A 17,212-nucleotide genomic window follows, 5' to 3' on the forward strand; every position below is an offset into this window, starting at 1 on the left:
CTAATGGTTTGTAACTTGAAAGATTTTCTATTGTGCCCTAAAAGATTTCTATTTTTGATAACATCGTCTGGGACGATATTTATATCGTCATGGACGATCTGACAAAAGTAGAAACCCTAATTAGGGCATCCTCATTAAAGCAGCCGTCATTATGAACAAACACATCGTCCTGGACGATTTTGTATCGGTCAGGACGATAGGCTCAATTAGCAAGAATCTGCCCCAAATCTATTTAGAAATAACCTATTTTTGGACATCGTCCAGAGGATCGTCCAGGACGATCCAGGTCAATTTTTCCAAAGTTTCTCTGGAATTTAAGTAAAGCAATTACATGGTCAAATCGTCCTGGACGATCTCCAAATCGTCTTGGCCGATTAGACATCGTCCAGCTTCATTTTAGGGCGATATTCAGGACGATTTTCCTCATATTTGAACTAATCGGCCAGGACGATATGCCTATCGTCCTGGACGATAATGTTGGTAACTTGCATTAATGAGCTCGTTTTGAGAGCTTCTATTTAAGCTATGGCATAGCAACTTTTGTAAGCGTCTTTGACAGCCATTGTAGCTTCGTTCTTGTGGGGGAAACTTGAAGAGAGAGCTTGAAAGGGAGAGAGGAAGGGTGGAGTTTGAGAGGGGATTCCACACGGTTGCTCCGGCGAACTCGCACCTTAGTACCATCGGATTCAAGGCTTGTCTCGAGGTAAGTTCACCAAAGAAGAAGATCTCTTTGGTGTCAAAGGACCCGGCGACTCCGCCGCACCGGGGAAGGTGGAAGTGATTTTGTAAGGGCTTCTCCGCCTAGCTGTGGGGGCTAAAGGAGAGTCACGATTTTAGTGCAATACTTGGAGGGTGCCTCCAAGGAGTGGATGTAGGTCAAGGTTTGACCGAACCACTATAAATCCGGTGTGTTCTTTTCTTATTATCGCTTCCGCATTTATTTTTCTTCCGCATTTTGTTTGTGGTGATTTTGGTTGGAGTTTTATCTTGGGTTTTAAAGTTTTCAAATTCACCTCTCTCTTGGTTAGCTTGAGCCAGTTCTATAGGGCTTAACATCCCTAACGAACTTTCATTATGACCGTGTATTGAAACACGAATTTATATTTACTTAATTTTTTTTAGCATGAACAAATTTGATGGGAGAAAATGAAAAAAAAATGAAGAAATAAAAGTTAATTATTATTTGGTTGATAATAAATTAAGTAAAAAATATTTTGATTGAGGAGAAATTAAGTTTTTTATTTTTATGGATTGATGATATGTGATTTTCAATGATTTTTTATGATATTTTTATCCTTTTTATTAGAGTTCAAAAAATAAATTATCAACTAAAAAAAATTCATTTATATTTTCTTTGCAAAATTAATCACCTCTCAATTATATTGAAATCAAATATTTTATACAAAATTATATTTTTCCGAATTCATTTAAATCAAACTTATCTCATAATTCATTTAATTAAAAATTTAATTGCATTTACTTTTTCAAATTTGTTTCAATCAAAAAGAGCCAAAAACTTCATTGTCCTCCCGCCTTCTCTTCTATTTTCTTTTTGTGGGGGAACATTTAGCCAATTAAAATAAATTCATACACACATCAGATATGCAAGACTTGAATCCAAAACCTTTTAATTAGTAGTCAAAGCTCTCAAATAATAGATCAAGGTGAGTTGCGTGTCTTATATCTTCTTACTCTCAAATAAAAGGCTAGTGAAGAATCAGATAATAAAGGAGATGGCAAAGAACGATAATACGCTGGTCAGAGCGATAGCTAGTAGACTGACATATCATAATTTTTTTTTTGTTTTTTTGCGAATTAAAAATGAACTTGCACACATCATATATTTAAGCTTCTAACACCAAATCAAATCTCTTGATTGATCGGCTAAGCTATCAACCAATAAATCAAAATGAGCTTAAAATGAGCAAGATAATGAGTTTGGGCGGCAAGATATTACTTAAAATATATTATGATATAATAAATATCTTTTAAAGTAAAAAAATGTACATTTCTGCATAAAATCAAATAAAATAAAATTAAATAAACCAGAGCATGAGCCACTCTCTCACCTTCTCTGACTTCTTCAAATTTTAGTACAACGACGGCCCAAACCAAAAATACAAATTTAATGCACGAAATTTCAAATGCGGCCCAGCTTAATGGGCCAACTTTTAGCAAGCTCAAACTCCTTCAACCAACAGCCATTCTCCATATTCGCAATCTCCACCAACAACACCACTTCCCTGACACAAAACCCATTCTCCTTCTTCACAGTCTCCGGCACCACCACCACCACCCACCTGACAAACAAGCTCTTCTCCGCCGTCCGATTCGCCGCTATCATCTGAATCGTAACTCCCCTCACAGGCCTCATGAGCTCTATTGCGACCCCCCTTCAAGTAAAAATCAGCGATCTCATCTCTGTGCCTGTGATTTCCTTTGGTTTTGATCCTCGCTTTGTTCACGGGATGGTCGTGACAGTTTCCACATCTGGGCACTCTACAGCGGCTGGTGTATTTGGAGCTGTTAGTGAGCTTTGAAGGGACCTTCGAAAATGTCCCCATGAACGGCCCATCAATTTGATTCGGCATCTTCTTCCCAGTTGGCTGGGGGGCGATATCGTAGGCCATCACAGTGCCATGTTGCCGCCCCTCTCTCCTCATACTTGCAGAGCTTTGAGGATTTGGTTTGTTCGAGTAGTGAGGGTGTTTGGTATTGCTTTAAATAAGCTTCTATTTTTCTTGCAAGGCAAGAAATTGTATTTAGTTTTTTTTTATTATTATTATGGATAGGTCAAAGGGGGAAGCTTCAACGTGGGCAATTATTTTGAATTGGTTATGAGATGGAGCGCATTCTTAAATTGAATTATTTTTGTCGTTATGTGTGAAATAAATAAATATTTGTTATGCTAATTTATATTTTATTTCATAATAATTATTTTCATTTATCACATTAGATAATTTTTTTTTAAGTATCATATTGGGTGTTTTCAGTTATATGTAATAAAAATATGAAATAAGTACTGATTTAAATATAATTTTTATTTCAACATAACTAAGTATATCTTATAAAAATAAGTATATCTTAGCTTCTTCTTTTTTTCTTTTAATTTGAGGGACACAACTAGATTTTATTGATAGTAAAATTTATAAATATATGAAAAAAAAACAAAAAAATATTAACTCGTCGGATCAACCCGAACCCGACCCGTCCCGTTTTTAAATCGGGTCGGATCCAACCCGAAATTTCCGGCTATAGTTTTTTGTGCCATGTCAAATATTGACATCTCTAACGATAATGAAACATAGATGATTGATTGATGAAAATATGCTGATAATGGCCATTGGTGACAATCAATGTGCAGAGCTTTAGCATTTTTCAAATGCATAAGCTCCCTTCATAGATCATTTCAAGTATAGAATGAGAGGCTATTTATATATTTTGTTAGAAGTCATTTTGATTATTTTGTCAGAAGGCAATTTGATTATTTTGTCAAAATTCCAGACATTCTATCATATGATATAGAATGATCTCCCTTGATCATTTATAGTGCCTTAATGATATCTAAAATGGACAATCTTAAACTTACAGAATTTGTCTTGTCAAGATGTATATTTTGACTATGAATTTCTTGAAAATAAAGTTCAAATGATTCTAAGCTAATTTTCAAAATTTTCTAATTTAAATTTCCGAACCAAAATAAATGCTAATCCGATGCATTTTTTGATATATCAATTTTCCAAAAGCAGCCTAATTTTTTAGGTTTGAGAGTAATGAATTTGGAATTTAACCATCTGAATTCTTGTTTGTGCTTAAAAGCTGTATTGTTAGAGTCTAAGATTTTGTTTGGGACAACTTTATTACTGGTTTCTAAAGCAACTTTTAGTATAAAAATTTCTTGAACCACCAATTTTTATACTAAAAAATTGATTTCAAAAATAGTAAGAAAACTATCACAACTGAAGCCCAAAGCTGTCCTCCTTGGTGCTTCGGGGTTGTCAATGGTCATTTATAATACAAATCATTATATTTTCATAAGCAATTAAGAACAAACTAAGCTTTTGACGTCACATTAGTAGAATGAAAATAACACTATCACTTGTCTCTTGCACTAGCCAACAAGCTAAGCTTCTACCATTCATCAAACGAGACAGCTAAATATCCAGTCACAGCGTTCATTTATAAAAGAAAACCACAATGGCGATTGAAGATATTTGCAGCATTTGTACAGTTTACCTTTAACAAGTCTGTACAAAGGGAAATGTTACTTTATTACACCGACAAAACAAAACAAAGAAACAACGAAGAAGCTTGATTCTTCCAAATATATTACAGATTCAATGCAGAAAACAGTTCTGCAGGAATATAAATGTGTGAGCAATCTTATCACAGTACTATGTGGGGCTTGAACAATAATTTTCTCAAGCAGTCTCCTTAGAAATCTCCGGAGAATTGATGAGTGGAGCATCAAGCCCTTCAGAAATTGTTTGGGCAGCTTCTTCGTTCTTGTTGACAGGATAGAACACGTAATGCTGGAGTATGAAGAGGATGTCGAAGAACACAACTTCCTATTAAGGAAACACAAAAAAAACTCAACAATTTAGAGAAAAGAAACATTTTTGCTCTATTAAGCGGAGGTAGGATATATGCAAAGCACGAGATAAAATGTTAAGCTAAACTCCATAAATCATCAACAATACATCAAGCCTTTGTCCCACTACATGGGGTCAGCTACATGAATCCTTTTTCTCCATTGTGTCATGTTAAAAGTCAAATTCTTGTTTAAATCTAATAAAGAAAGATCATTTCTAATATTTTCTAACCGTCTTTTTAGGTATACCTCTATCTTTCTTAACATAAGTCAAATATAACATCTCTATTTTCCTAACTGGGTCATCAGAAGGTTGTCGTTTTATGTGACCAACTCATCTAAGGCTTATCTTCCACTGGAGCTACTCCAACCTTTTCACGTATATGCTCCTTTCGTATCCTATCTCTAAGGCTAAAGCCGCTCATCCACCTGAGCATCCTCATATCTGCAACAATTAATTTAGTATTACGCTTCTCTTTTAATGGCATAATAATTCGCCTAATCCCAACTAAATGTGATCAGTTTCTTAAATCATTTGCATATTACAAGAATCCATTGTTCCATGTGATGAGCTTGTAATATATTGTAAAACAGATGAGGTAATATATTTATTTACTAACTGAAGTACCACCAGTACGGGTCCAGCTTTGACCATCACAAGAATGGTGAAATGATCTAATCCGAATTGAACCAGCTGATCAGCTCTGGTTCAACAAGTACCTTGAGTCAATTTTGTATTAAGTTCTCCGGAACCTGTTATTTTGGGGTGGTCCTTAGTTCAAGGATTCGGTTCACACAAACCTACAATGCTTAGTTTAATAAGAAATATGCTAATTAACCAGCAGGTCACATATCACTATTTTTTACCCATTTATTTTACCAATCAGGCCTAAACCAACCTCATCAGAACCACAATATTCAGTTCCAGTTCTGGTCTGTCTTGAATCAAAATTATTTTGAATAAAGTCCAATTTTTCAAAACCAGTCAATTTAGCTATTTCTGACCAGTTTAAACACTAAGCACAACAACGACAGCCTCATAAACAGCAAATTGAATGTCTGAGCATGGAAGTTTTTCCACTGTCAGGCTTTTGAAAGGTCACCATGGCAGGAACATTATATTTTCAACATAAATAGAGAAATCAGCAGAAGTTTAAGGAACCATGTTTTCCTATGCCAATTGAAAGTTCTCCCATTAAACTCATTGAACAACTACTACCTAATTCATTATAATAGCTAAAAAATGCATATATCAATGAAAATCACATTAAGGTTTAGTTTGGGACGGCTTTCCTCCTGCTTCTTAAAGCAGCTTTTCAATACAAAAGTTAACATTTTTTAACTAAAAAGCTGCTTTAAGAAGCAGCAAAAAAGCCGTCCCAAACGAAGTCTAAATCACCAAAAATGTGCACAAGTTAGTTGGGAGTAGCATAACTCTAGAAATTAAACGAATACATGACAGAGGATTGGCAATTTGGCACCATCAATGGATCTGAAAGATAGTGGTGATTCGTTTACAAGGAGATAAAAGACCATTAAATAGAAAATATACCAGCGAAAGCAGGGTCTTCCCTATATTTCCATAGAAGTTTACCCATGTATCTGCATGACAATAAGAGTAGGTAAATGAGAACATAATTACAAAACAGAAGATCAATTGAATGGAGCTTCTGATTGAAAAGCATGGTTGACATACTTTGATCTATAGACTGCACAGCCATTTGGACAAAGTTCAGCAGACCCCCAGTTAGATCAAGTAAAATATTCCCAATGCTCCATCCTACTGTGCTCTTGCGTTTGAAGTTCATGAATGCCTATAATAGCAACTCTGGTGATCAACAAATCTATATGCATAAAAGGAAAAAAAAATTATGTCAGGAGCCCGACTTAAATATCGTGACACCTAACATTAATCATGTATTTGTCAAAAATTTAATTATGTTTCTGTCTTTATCACACCACCGCAAGTGTCCATATTTCATCTAAATATTTTTTAACTTTATTTTTTTGTCTTCAAAACAATTATAATTATCCTTTTTTTCTTGTAAATATTCCAAAATGAGAATCTTGTGGGCACAAAATATCTTCAAAATTTAATATTTTATCTTTAAAATGGCTGGCCATAAAAATCTTTATTATTATTATCTATGTTGCACCGATACACCTATTTATGAAGGCGTGCTGTATCCGATAAACCGATACACGGATACTCCTCCGATACTCCACCGATACGTGTCGAATGCGCCAAAGCCGTATCCAATTAAAATACTATTTAATTTCAAAAGGACATGCATATCCGATACACGTGTCCCTTGAAAAACAAAAAGAAATCCGAAAAAAAGACGTGTCGTATTTACTTCCGCGGTTGCGAGCAAGATTCTCTCATTTCCAAGATGAATTTGAGTCTCTTGATGATATGAAAATATTAAAATTTACTAATCTTTCACTTGATGAGACTAAATTAGATGATATGATATTTATTGAAGATGATATATAAGTTCTAAGACAAACAATTGAAGAAGATTATATCATTCCTTCTATTGAATAGTTGAAACTTCATGTGCTAGATAATTTATGTTTATGCTTTTGTTGTTGTACTAGACATATAATGATGTTGTTGTCATTTTTTTTTGTAATTCCAAATATTATGCTTCGATTGCTTTCTTAATTTTTATGTATGATTTATAAATTATAATGCCGTGTCCGCGCCGTACCCGTATCCTGTATTTTTAAGAATTGACGTGTCCCGTATCCGTATCATGTTGTATCCGTGTCGCCGTATCCGTATCGGTGCAACATAGATTATTATTATTATTAATTTGGATTAGAAATGAATAAGTTAAATCATTAAAACTATTCTCCTTGATAATTTTGTTTTTCAACTCTCAAATTCACTACCATCCACACTGGATTCCAATTGTTTATATATCCAACACATAATAACTTGCAATCTCAATGTTTTTGGATTTTTTTCCTTCCCATTTAGTTTTTCGTAAACATGTCTTATGTAGAATCTAATTACTGTGTCCACTGTCCACTAGTTTCTGGCCTTTAAATTAAAAATATTAAAACTTCATATGACGAATCTAATTTTTATTTGACATTGTTAACCTTTGCTTATTTGTCACCATAATTAACTTCACATGTAGTACGACATTTGTGGGTATTTCCCTAGCAAACTCATTGTCCATGTCTCGTTACAACAAATTATGACATGGCACATTAATTAAGGTTGGGTACTTGCGAAGCTATTACTCACTTCTCATCACAACTAGATTACGCTGAGGCACATTGCTTGTAATAATCTCCCCAGCATTAATAATCATCAAATTAGGATTTTAGAATAGGTTTTACAATTCGTTGAAAGCCTGATATCAACTTTCAACGTTTCTTACACGTATTAAGTACCGATAATGATAGATTTATAATACGGGAAAATCTTTAAATGGTGAAATGAGTTTCACCCATCAACCTACTGGAGTAATACCAGCCTTTGTCACTGTTATTATAGAACTTCAGATAGAGAATGTAAACATTTGAACAATAGGCAAGTAAAGAAGAGAAAATATAATATCAGCTTTTTCTAATTACTATTGTTTTAGTATTAAGGTCTGTGCAGCAATATTTAAACATGCTTGTTATCTTAGAAGGTGGGATTTCTCTTTGTATGTGACAATTAAAGAATTGATTGACATGTTGGCGTTCTAGCACTTAAACGTAGGCAGAGAACTAAAATTCCTGCATAATTCTTGTCAAAGTATATAAACCTCACTGAAAGTTATCCTTCAAATGTACTCATACTCGTCCCACTTGCACAAAAACTGTCAGGCCAGCAGAACTAACATTCTTACCTTAGCTAAGGCAAAATTATCCTTCAAATGTATTCAAATGTACTTAGAATATTTTAATCAACCTTTGAGTCACAATGAACCTTAAAATTATTGAAAATTATTCTAAGATGAATGTAATTCAATTTTGAATATTCATATATAGCACTCATCTCAAAATAAATCCAACAACTTTTAACATTCATCTTCACCAAACTTTGGTTAGCATGCCCTGACCCAATTTTTTTATGCAAATATCATGCATCTAAGAATATAAACCTTTGCACCATTTAGAGAAAATACTTCCAAAACATTCTCTCCAAGCTCAACGAAGTGGGAAAATAGGACAACTAGGAATTTTGTCAAAGCAAAACTTCCAAGAAATTGACAGCATACTCAATCAAGTGCGTGAACAGGGAAGTATTAGAGTTCAATATTCATGATGCTTTTCGCTATAAATAGTTCTCCAACTTCTCCAAAATTAAAGTCGTAAATCATTTCTATGATTAAGTAGAAGATCAATATATAAGTCAAAAAATTGATTTGTACGGTGCTTTTGTTGGAATCATTCTCCTAACAAAAACTTTAGAGCATATGACAACAGTAAAACAACAAAATCAAGCAAATATCATGAAACAGTGAACAAGAGAGACACGAAGAACCCTACCTGGGGAATGTACTTGATTGCAGTCATGATGACTTGTATGGTGCTGAAAATGTGACATATCATAAAAAAAAAAAAGGTTAAAGAACATGGCCATTCAAGTGAAACAATTGCTCAAACCCAGCTGACTAATAATTATTTTGAATTTTAAAGACCAAACTTTGGAAGAAAATTGCTTACTTGAACACAGAAATAAGCCATAGCCAAGAAAGCTTAGGCCAGGCAACAATCAAGCTAACTAAAGCAGCAGCCCAAGCGGCCGAACTGATCAGTATGCAGCTCTTTGAGACCTTTTGATTTCCTCGCTGTACTTGCAAAATTAGAGTCAAGATAATTCTTAAATCTTTTAAACACGATGGCATTATCATGAAAGGTAAAAATGTTGAAGTGGCAGAGGAAAAGACACTCACGTCATAAATCAAAACTTGCAACAATGTGAAGACTGTCAATAAAACTGCATGAATTGAGAAAGCAACATCATTTGCTGCTACAGGAATCATCTGTGGAAAGGGAAATTATGCATCCAAATTAAGTACGAAAACACTAAGATGAAGGCAGACCTTTGACAAGCATTTTGGATAAAAAATAGCATTCTTGGGTAAGGATCAATAAATGAGAAAAACATAATAATCAAGAGAACCTGAAATAATTAGTTCAGAGATAAGAACATATATACCAAAAAATCCCTTCAGCGGGACCTCAACATGCTCTGATGTCAAAAGGACTGAGAAGTGTAGTTTCAGAGATAAACGCATATCCTAACAAAACCCTTAAGTGGGAAATCTGAACATGCTCTAAAGAAATTCATTTCCAAGATCCCCGGCAGCCGCTAGAGCTATTAGCACATCGACACCACAGCTCAAATTCAGTTTATTTGGAAAAGAGAGCACCTCTATGGTTACCCAGGGCAATAGACAAATTAAAATTTTACTGAGCTAAGTGAATTCGACAAAAATTTCATTGGTGATGAACCATCAGAAGAATGTTGGAGAAATTTTGTCATCCTCAATGGATTGCATATTTTGTGATTGAGCACAATATTGAAAATAATATTATTCTGAAGGATAAAAGTATTATTTCTCTATGAACTCAATAACAAAATTTACTATTTTAATTTTAATATAGATTTTCTCATATTCAATATTTGGTTGAATAAGATTTATTTTATTCTGGGGTACAGATGTCGCATAAGGGTTATGGTCAATTATATCTAAATATGCTCTGATATCAAAAGGACCGAGAAGTATAATTTCAAAGATAAATGCATAGCCTAACAAAACCCTTGAGTGGGAAATCTGAACATGCTTTGAAGAAATTCATTCCAAGATCCCCAGCAACCGCCAAAGCTATTAAGGCAATATCACATCGACACCACAACCCAAATTCAGTTTATTTGGAAAAGAGAACACCTCTATAGTGCCCAGGGCAATAGATAATTCAAAATTTTATTGAGCTAATTGCATTCAACCAAAATTTCACTGGTGATGAACCATCAGAAGAATGTTGGGGTAATTTTGTCATCCTCAACGAATTGTATATTTTGTGATCGAGCACGACATAAAAAATAATATATCATCCCGAATGATAAAAATATTATTTTACTATGCACTCAATAATAAAATTTACATTTTAAATTTTAATAGAGATTTTCCCCTATTTTAGTTTAATAAGGTTTATTTTATTCTAGGGCATAGAAGCCCCATAGGGTCAAGCCCCTACGGTTAATTATATCTAAAACATTTGTTACCTAAGAACACTTTTGATTAAACTAGTATTTTTTTTAGAATCATCAAAACATTGACTAATCTTTTCCATTTTGAAATTTATGAAATTCTTATTCAAAGATTTGATCTTTGGGAATTTCAAAGGAGGAATGATCAACTTGAAATCAGATTGAAATGAAAGTCAAAGGAATGAAATGTAGGAGTACTTGATTTTGCGGAAACTTAGAGGTTCTCAAACTATCATATGTTGGGCTTTATATTTTAGAATCAAATTTTTGTTTAAGTTGACCAATTTCATTTAGAATGTTGGGGCTTATATTCCAAGAACAGATGATGAAGGAAATGCCCAAAAGGTGAGGGCTTATGTAGTGGCTAAAGTTAACAACAATCTCGGATCCTAGAACCACGGTGAGGACTACTGAGGGGTAGTACCTCGAATATAAGTCTAATAGAGTGCAAGGGACTTACAAACTACATCTAACATAAGGTATAACCAGATTGACATATGGATTTATTGCCATGCATGAAAATGACTACTAGCTAACCCACATAATCTCTTTTAAACCATGTAATTCAGTCTCCATGCATATGAAGAGTAAATGAGGCTTTTTTAATTAGAAGATGGGACATACATATTGACTTATAGGCAAAGATGCCTGATCTTGTTGGTATGCAAATGCGGGCTTCGAAAATTCACGCCCAGGCCTCTCTAAGGCCCCTTTCTTTCTTCGGGTTGTCGTGGAGAGTTTTAACAATTAAGTTCCGAGGCAATTTTTAAGAAGGTGGATTGGGTTTTGAATGAAACATTACCCAAAGATTTTGCCCTCATTTTACGAGGATTTTATGATATGAGTTCAGGTTTCCTATAGGCGTAATCCCCTATAATTAATTACCGGTTCTGATAAAGAGAGTGAACTTTCAATTAGGGCTAGTCGTCAAACAGATATGGAGTATCGGGTGTTTAGTAGCAGCATGATTTAGGTATTTAAAAATTTGATATTTAAAATTAGAAATTTCACCATCTTACACTTAAAGCAGATGGTGGGGAAGTGATAATAGACACAATCAAGATCCCATGGTTTTGTTATCCTAGGTCATCATGGTCCCTGGTCTATTTAGTCAAAGGTGGTAGTCAACCCAATCTAAAAGAATGATCCTTGTCAACAGCCACGGGTTACTTCGTCTAAGGGCACCTTGTAAACTTGGGGTGAATATTTGTCTAAGGGGACAAATTTGAATCCAACTTAGCTAATAGAGAGTTTTATGCTCTATCGATTATGTTCTATTGATTCATATCTCAAGAATTTAAAGTCATAGGGAAACATGCAGGCTCTGATCATAACCATAATTTAGTGGTGTCATTTGTGATTTGACGTCAAAACCACCAAATCCAAAAGATCCCTGTCATAACTGTTTACTTGTTGTGCTATTTGGTGGCAAAACCACCAGTGTGGTGCCATTTGGCGGCGAAACCACCGATTACAGAACACGTTCCACATCCTTATTAGAAGAAGATTATTTGAGAATGAATCATAATCATATTCTCGACCTGATATTCACTCTTTGTAAGCTAAAGTGATTTTCACATTTGTCCACCCCAACAAAACGTTGAGGAGGGTGGATGGCTATTTTGCTTTAAGTGCTTTGGTGTTTTATTTCATTTTAAATATCTTGATTTTGGTGACTTTTGGGTTTTGAGTTTTGGTGAGAATTTGGGAGGTATTTTTAGATACTTGGGCTCCCCTACGGTTGAGATTTTCTGTCAATACAACCATCATCGGGGTACTTATAGGCAATTTTATTTTATTGATTAAACCTTGTCGACTCTACCTACTTTCCAACAGAGGATCGGGTTCATTGTCAGCTTTATGCCTTCATTAATGAATTTTCTTTGTTATAGACCTTGAAGGTCTAATATAAACGTATAAAACAAATATCTCAGTCGATGTCGTGAGCGTATATTTGTTTGATAGCTCAAGCCATGTTGGTTCCTATCCACCCACATAGAAGGATTGGGCTCGAACTTAGTTAATTTCTTGACCCACGCAACATCCTCAAACATCACGTGTGTACTTATAACACTCTCGTCGGGGCCCATGCGGGTATATGCTTTTACATATATTTTGCATGATGTGCTTGTATAGTGGTTGTATGTGTGCAGATATCTATGACCAACATGCATATTCGCACACACACCTATACCTTCATTTGCATATTTGTATACTTGTACGAGCATTTATGTATCTACATATATGCATGTATGTTGGCATATGCATTTGAATTTTACATGATATTTCTTGATATGCACTATAGTGGTTTAACATGTTAACATGGCGCATAATGCATTTGTACATTATGCATGATAATATATCCACATCATCAGTTTTATTTGCATGATGTATTTGCACGTTGATTCAGTGCATGAAGCGTTTGTATAGTGATGTAGAGTGTTGTCGATACTCAGTGCATTTTGCATGTTGAATGACATGTATGCATGACGTGCTTTGTATTACAATAATAATAATAATAATAATAATAATAATAATAATAATAATAATAATAATAATAATAATAATAATAATAATAATAATAATAATAATAATAATAATAATAATAATAATAATAATAATAATAATAATAATAATAATAATAATAATAATAATAATAATAATAATAATAATAATAATAATAATAATAATAATAATAATAATAATAATAATAATAATAATAATAATAATAATAATAATAATAATAATAATAATAATAATAATAATAATAATAGTAATAATAATATTAAATAACAATAATATCAATATTAATATTGTTAACAATATTAATAATATTATTACAATTATTAAGGGGGATAGAGAGAAATGTGAGAGAGGATAAGTGTTTACCTTGGTAGGTGGATGTAAGCTAATGGGCTGAATGCAGGCTTGTTTGGTTGGGCTGATTTTGAGTGGGCTAGTGGGTCTTAGAAGTGGACTGAAGGAGAGAAATTTGTATTTGTTGCCTGTTGTATAAATGTGGGTTGTTGGAGGTGTTGTTGGGCTACTGCTGCTGTTGGGAAATGGTATGAGGATGGTAGAGGAGAGGGGAGGAAGGATCAGGTAGAAGAGGTCTTCTACCGGGTTCTAAATCGGCTTCGACAAGGATTGGGTCGAGTGGATGGTTTTGCAGCTTGTAGCTTATAACATGTGAGGATGGGAGAGGGGCTGCAGCTACAGGTTGTTGTTGACCTCTAAACAATAACCAAAGGAATGAAAGGGAGAAGAAAGCAATGCAGAAATCCTATGGCACATACCCATCGGATCCACGAAAGCCTCCGCGAATCCTGCCGATTCAGCGCCGCTCGAGTCGCTTCTCCGCAAATCCGGCGTAAATCCTGCGACGTTGCCTCGAGCTCACTCCAACTCCCGTCGTTAAATACCGGACCTCCATAGCTCTTCGGCACACACGATCCGAACTCCTCCCTCTTCCATTCGCTTCTCTCCCGTCAAAATCCCTCTCTACTGCTCCCGAACTCCCACTGCCGAGGCTCTGCTTCCACGACACTTCTCCCATTCGCTACTTCTTCTTCCATGCCCGATCTCCTCAGCCCGTCACTTCCTCCATCCGACCTTGCTCATTCGACGACTCCTCCTTCCCGTCGAATAGGAAGTTACGACACTTTGGTCGGACCAAATGAAAAGAGAAAGCTCATTTTTTCTAATCAGCAAAATAAGATGATCAATTCAGATAAATCTATCACAATGCAGGAAAGACCTCCGCCTCTAGAATATTATATTACTAAGTTGATTGATAGTGTTCAAGATGATCTATGATGAGAACCATATGTCGATATTACCAAAGGAGGAGTATTTCTGCTCATTCCTCGCTCACACTGGGATGGAATTCCAATCATTTTTGTTTTCCTTGAGATGGTTTTCTCATCAAAGTTTAAAAGGTAGGAGAAATTATTCTGTACGCAGTCCGAACACAGAATTGGGTTCGGATGCTGCGTATTTACTGCTTATTTTACTGCGTATTTTTTGATACATTATGTTTTCTAAGTATTTTTTGCGTATTAATTGTGTATTTAATGAGTATTTAGTGAGTATTATTTATGTGTTGCTTTTTGACACGAAAAAATTTGATATCAAAAAATACGCAACACAATAAGCAGTAAATACGCAGCATCCGAACGCGTTCGGATTACATATAGAATAATTTCTCAAAGGGTAGAGGTGCAAGTCAGAACATTTTACTTTCATAAGGTAGGGCGCAATCCTCAAGCCAATGATGTAAGCCTCATGAAATTTTATAAGTTCAATATTTCATAAATATAAAATATTATCTAAAAATCAACAATTAGAGAAATATGAAATAAATCCCAAAATTCAAAGTTCATAATCATTTAATCATATTGTAACTCCAAAGTCTAATTGACACAAACATAAATAATCAAATAAAATGGAACGTCATTCCTAGTGAAATAGCAGGCATACAAAATTTTTTATACAAATTGGGTAAATGGAATACTCAGACGTAAAAGATTTTCCATGCTGATAAATGGCATCCATCATCAAACAGATAGAAGATGACAAATAGTACGTTGATAACTTCCTAATAAAACGAAGTTTTAATACCATATTATCTTTTATATCTAGTGTATAATAGGCATAAGGTATCAATCAAATTCCAAATGTCAGGATCAAAATAAAAAAGGACAACAATAGATAAGACAGATTGTTAGCTAGCTATCTGATAATTTCTAGAGAATCCAATGAGTGCCGGAATTGGAATACAAAATTTGGTACCAAGCCAAAATATGGATCAATCGAAGTAAAGAAACTCAAACTATTACAATTAATTAAACGTTAAAAGATATCACGACAACGGACTAATCACTCCCTACGACAACTAAATTGTGAAAAACCGTAAAAGCTCGTCGGGAATAGCTGCAAGAGAAATCACAACAACCAAAGTTCGTTCTCAAACGAGATCAAAGAAATTATACACGAGATGAAACAAATGAAGCGTTTATCTACCTCGTCAAATCCATATTTCTCATGGTACTGCCTCTGAATTTCAGGGCTAAAGTAGAGGGCCGCGTTATAGATCAGATATGACGAGTGCTTCGTCAAATTCAACACCAAGAAATCAAAGTTCAATCCCACCACGCTTCAATGACCAGAACAAAAACAAAGTTCAAACATTAAAATCATCAAATTTCCATGTTTCTTCTTCAACCAAAGGACGAAAACGACAAATAATAGATTGTAAAATCAGACCTTTTGCGCTTGAAATTGAGGACAACTTGAGGGTAGAAGCTGAATGACCAAGCGAAGAACGCGATCCATCCGAGTACCTGGTACGTTACTTCAAGATAAACGGAATTCCAACCCGCCATTTTTTCTTCTTTTCGGTTCCTTGCTGGCTCTCTCTCTTGAACCCGAGAGACCTTACAGAAGAAAACAGACAAGTTGAAAGCGGTTCGGCAAATGGAGTTATTGGATGTTGCAGGCAACTTTACAAAAAAGTCCTTGCTTTTAACTTGTGTAAACTCTAAACTACAAACTTTACAGAAAACCCATCGCCTTTAGCTGTTATTGCATTTTGGGAGCGGTTATCTGGTTCAAATAATCCGGACGGTTTCTCGGTTTAGTGCATGGAACGGAGCAATGGATACGATTTTATATTTCAGATCTGTTTCAAAATGCTGCAAAATTTTATGGATATCAGATCTCTAAATTTTCATAGAGAAAGAACAAATATTATGTTAAAAAAATTATCATTTCTATGAAGGATAAAGATTTCATATTTTAAAAATACAAACTGAATTTTCTATTTGCTTTATTCAATTTTTTTTTTTTTCAGCTTTTACGCTACTTTGATTTTCAAATCACAACAACATTTTCTATCTGGCCACTACTTTATCGTTGCTTTTAGAAAATTTGTTTGTTAGAGACGTGATTTCTACAGCAACTTTCAAAACAATTACTTTCTCCTTTATATTTTTATAACCATCTTTATAAAATATTATAGCAGTCTCAAATGGGAGAGATTATTAGGTGCGGAGTGCAGACATGAAGAACCGTCCGCACAAACATTATTCGGCGCTAGGTGCCGGCACTCGGTACTGCTAAAAATATGAGTTCATCAAGCATATTTTACATAAATCTTGGAGCTTCTTACTTCATAATTTTTTTCTCTCTTTATTTGTATATTTCTTTTTCATTCAACATTTTTAATATTGTTGAATGCTATTCACAAGTAATTCTAAATTCAATAATTATGCTGTACTTATCGAGTATCATTTTTGAATTTAACTTTTGTGAACATAATGTTTTTTATTGGTAAAGTTCAAAGAAAATAAAATCAAAAGATTATTCATGCTAAAAAATTAAGTTTATCTTAACCTCAT

General features: G+C 34.3%; 2 protein-coding genes across 2 annotated transcripts; both read right to left on the reverse strand.

Annotated features, from left to right (window-relative positions):
* Nucleotides 1–1,277: 1,277 nt before the first annotated feature.
* LOC110105170 lies at nt 1,278–2,840 on the reverse strand. The gene has a single exon (XM_020834561.2). The coding sequence runs from the start codon at nt 2,661–2,663 to the stop codon at nt 2,181–2,183; it is 483 nt and encodes a 160-aa protein (XP_020690220.1). The 5' UTR covers nt 2,664–2,840; the 3' UTR covers nt 1,278–2,180.
* Nucleotides 2,841–4,198: 1,358 nt separating this feature from the next.
* Nucleotides 4,199–16,274, reverse strand: LOC110105145 (cystinosin homolog). The gene is made up of 8 exons (XM_020834528.2): nt 16,080–16,274; nt 15,837–15,969; nt 9,493–9,582; nt 9,263–9,387; nt 9,086–9,128; nt 6,288–6,405; nt 6,144–6,193; nt 4,199–4,568 (listed from the first exon to the last, which is right to left on the reverse strand). The coding sequence occupies exons 1-8, from the start codon at nt 16,196–16,198 to the stop codon at nt 4,422–4,424; spliced, it is 825 nt and encodes a 274-aa protein (XP_020690187.1). The 5' UTR covers nt 16,199–16,274; the 3' UTR covers nt 4,199–4,421.
* Between the last annotated feature and the right edge of the window lie 938 nt (nt 16,275–17,212).

This window comes from Dendrobium catenatum, unplaced genomic scaffold (genome assembly GCF_001605985.2).
Source record: "Dendrobium catenatum unplaced genomic scaffold, ASM160598v2 fragScaff_scaffold_716, whole genome shotgun sequence".
Classification (NCBI taxonomy): Eukaryota; Viridiplantae; Streptophyta; class Magnoliopsida; order Asparagales; family Orchidaceae; genus Dendrobium; species Dendrobium catenatum.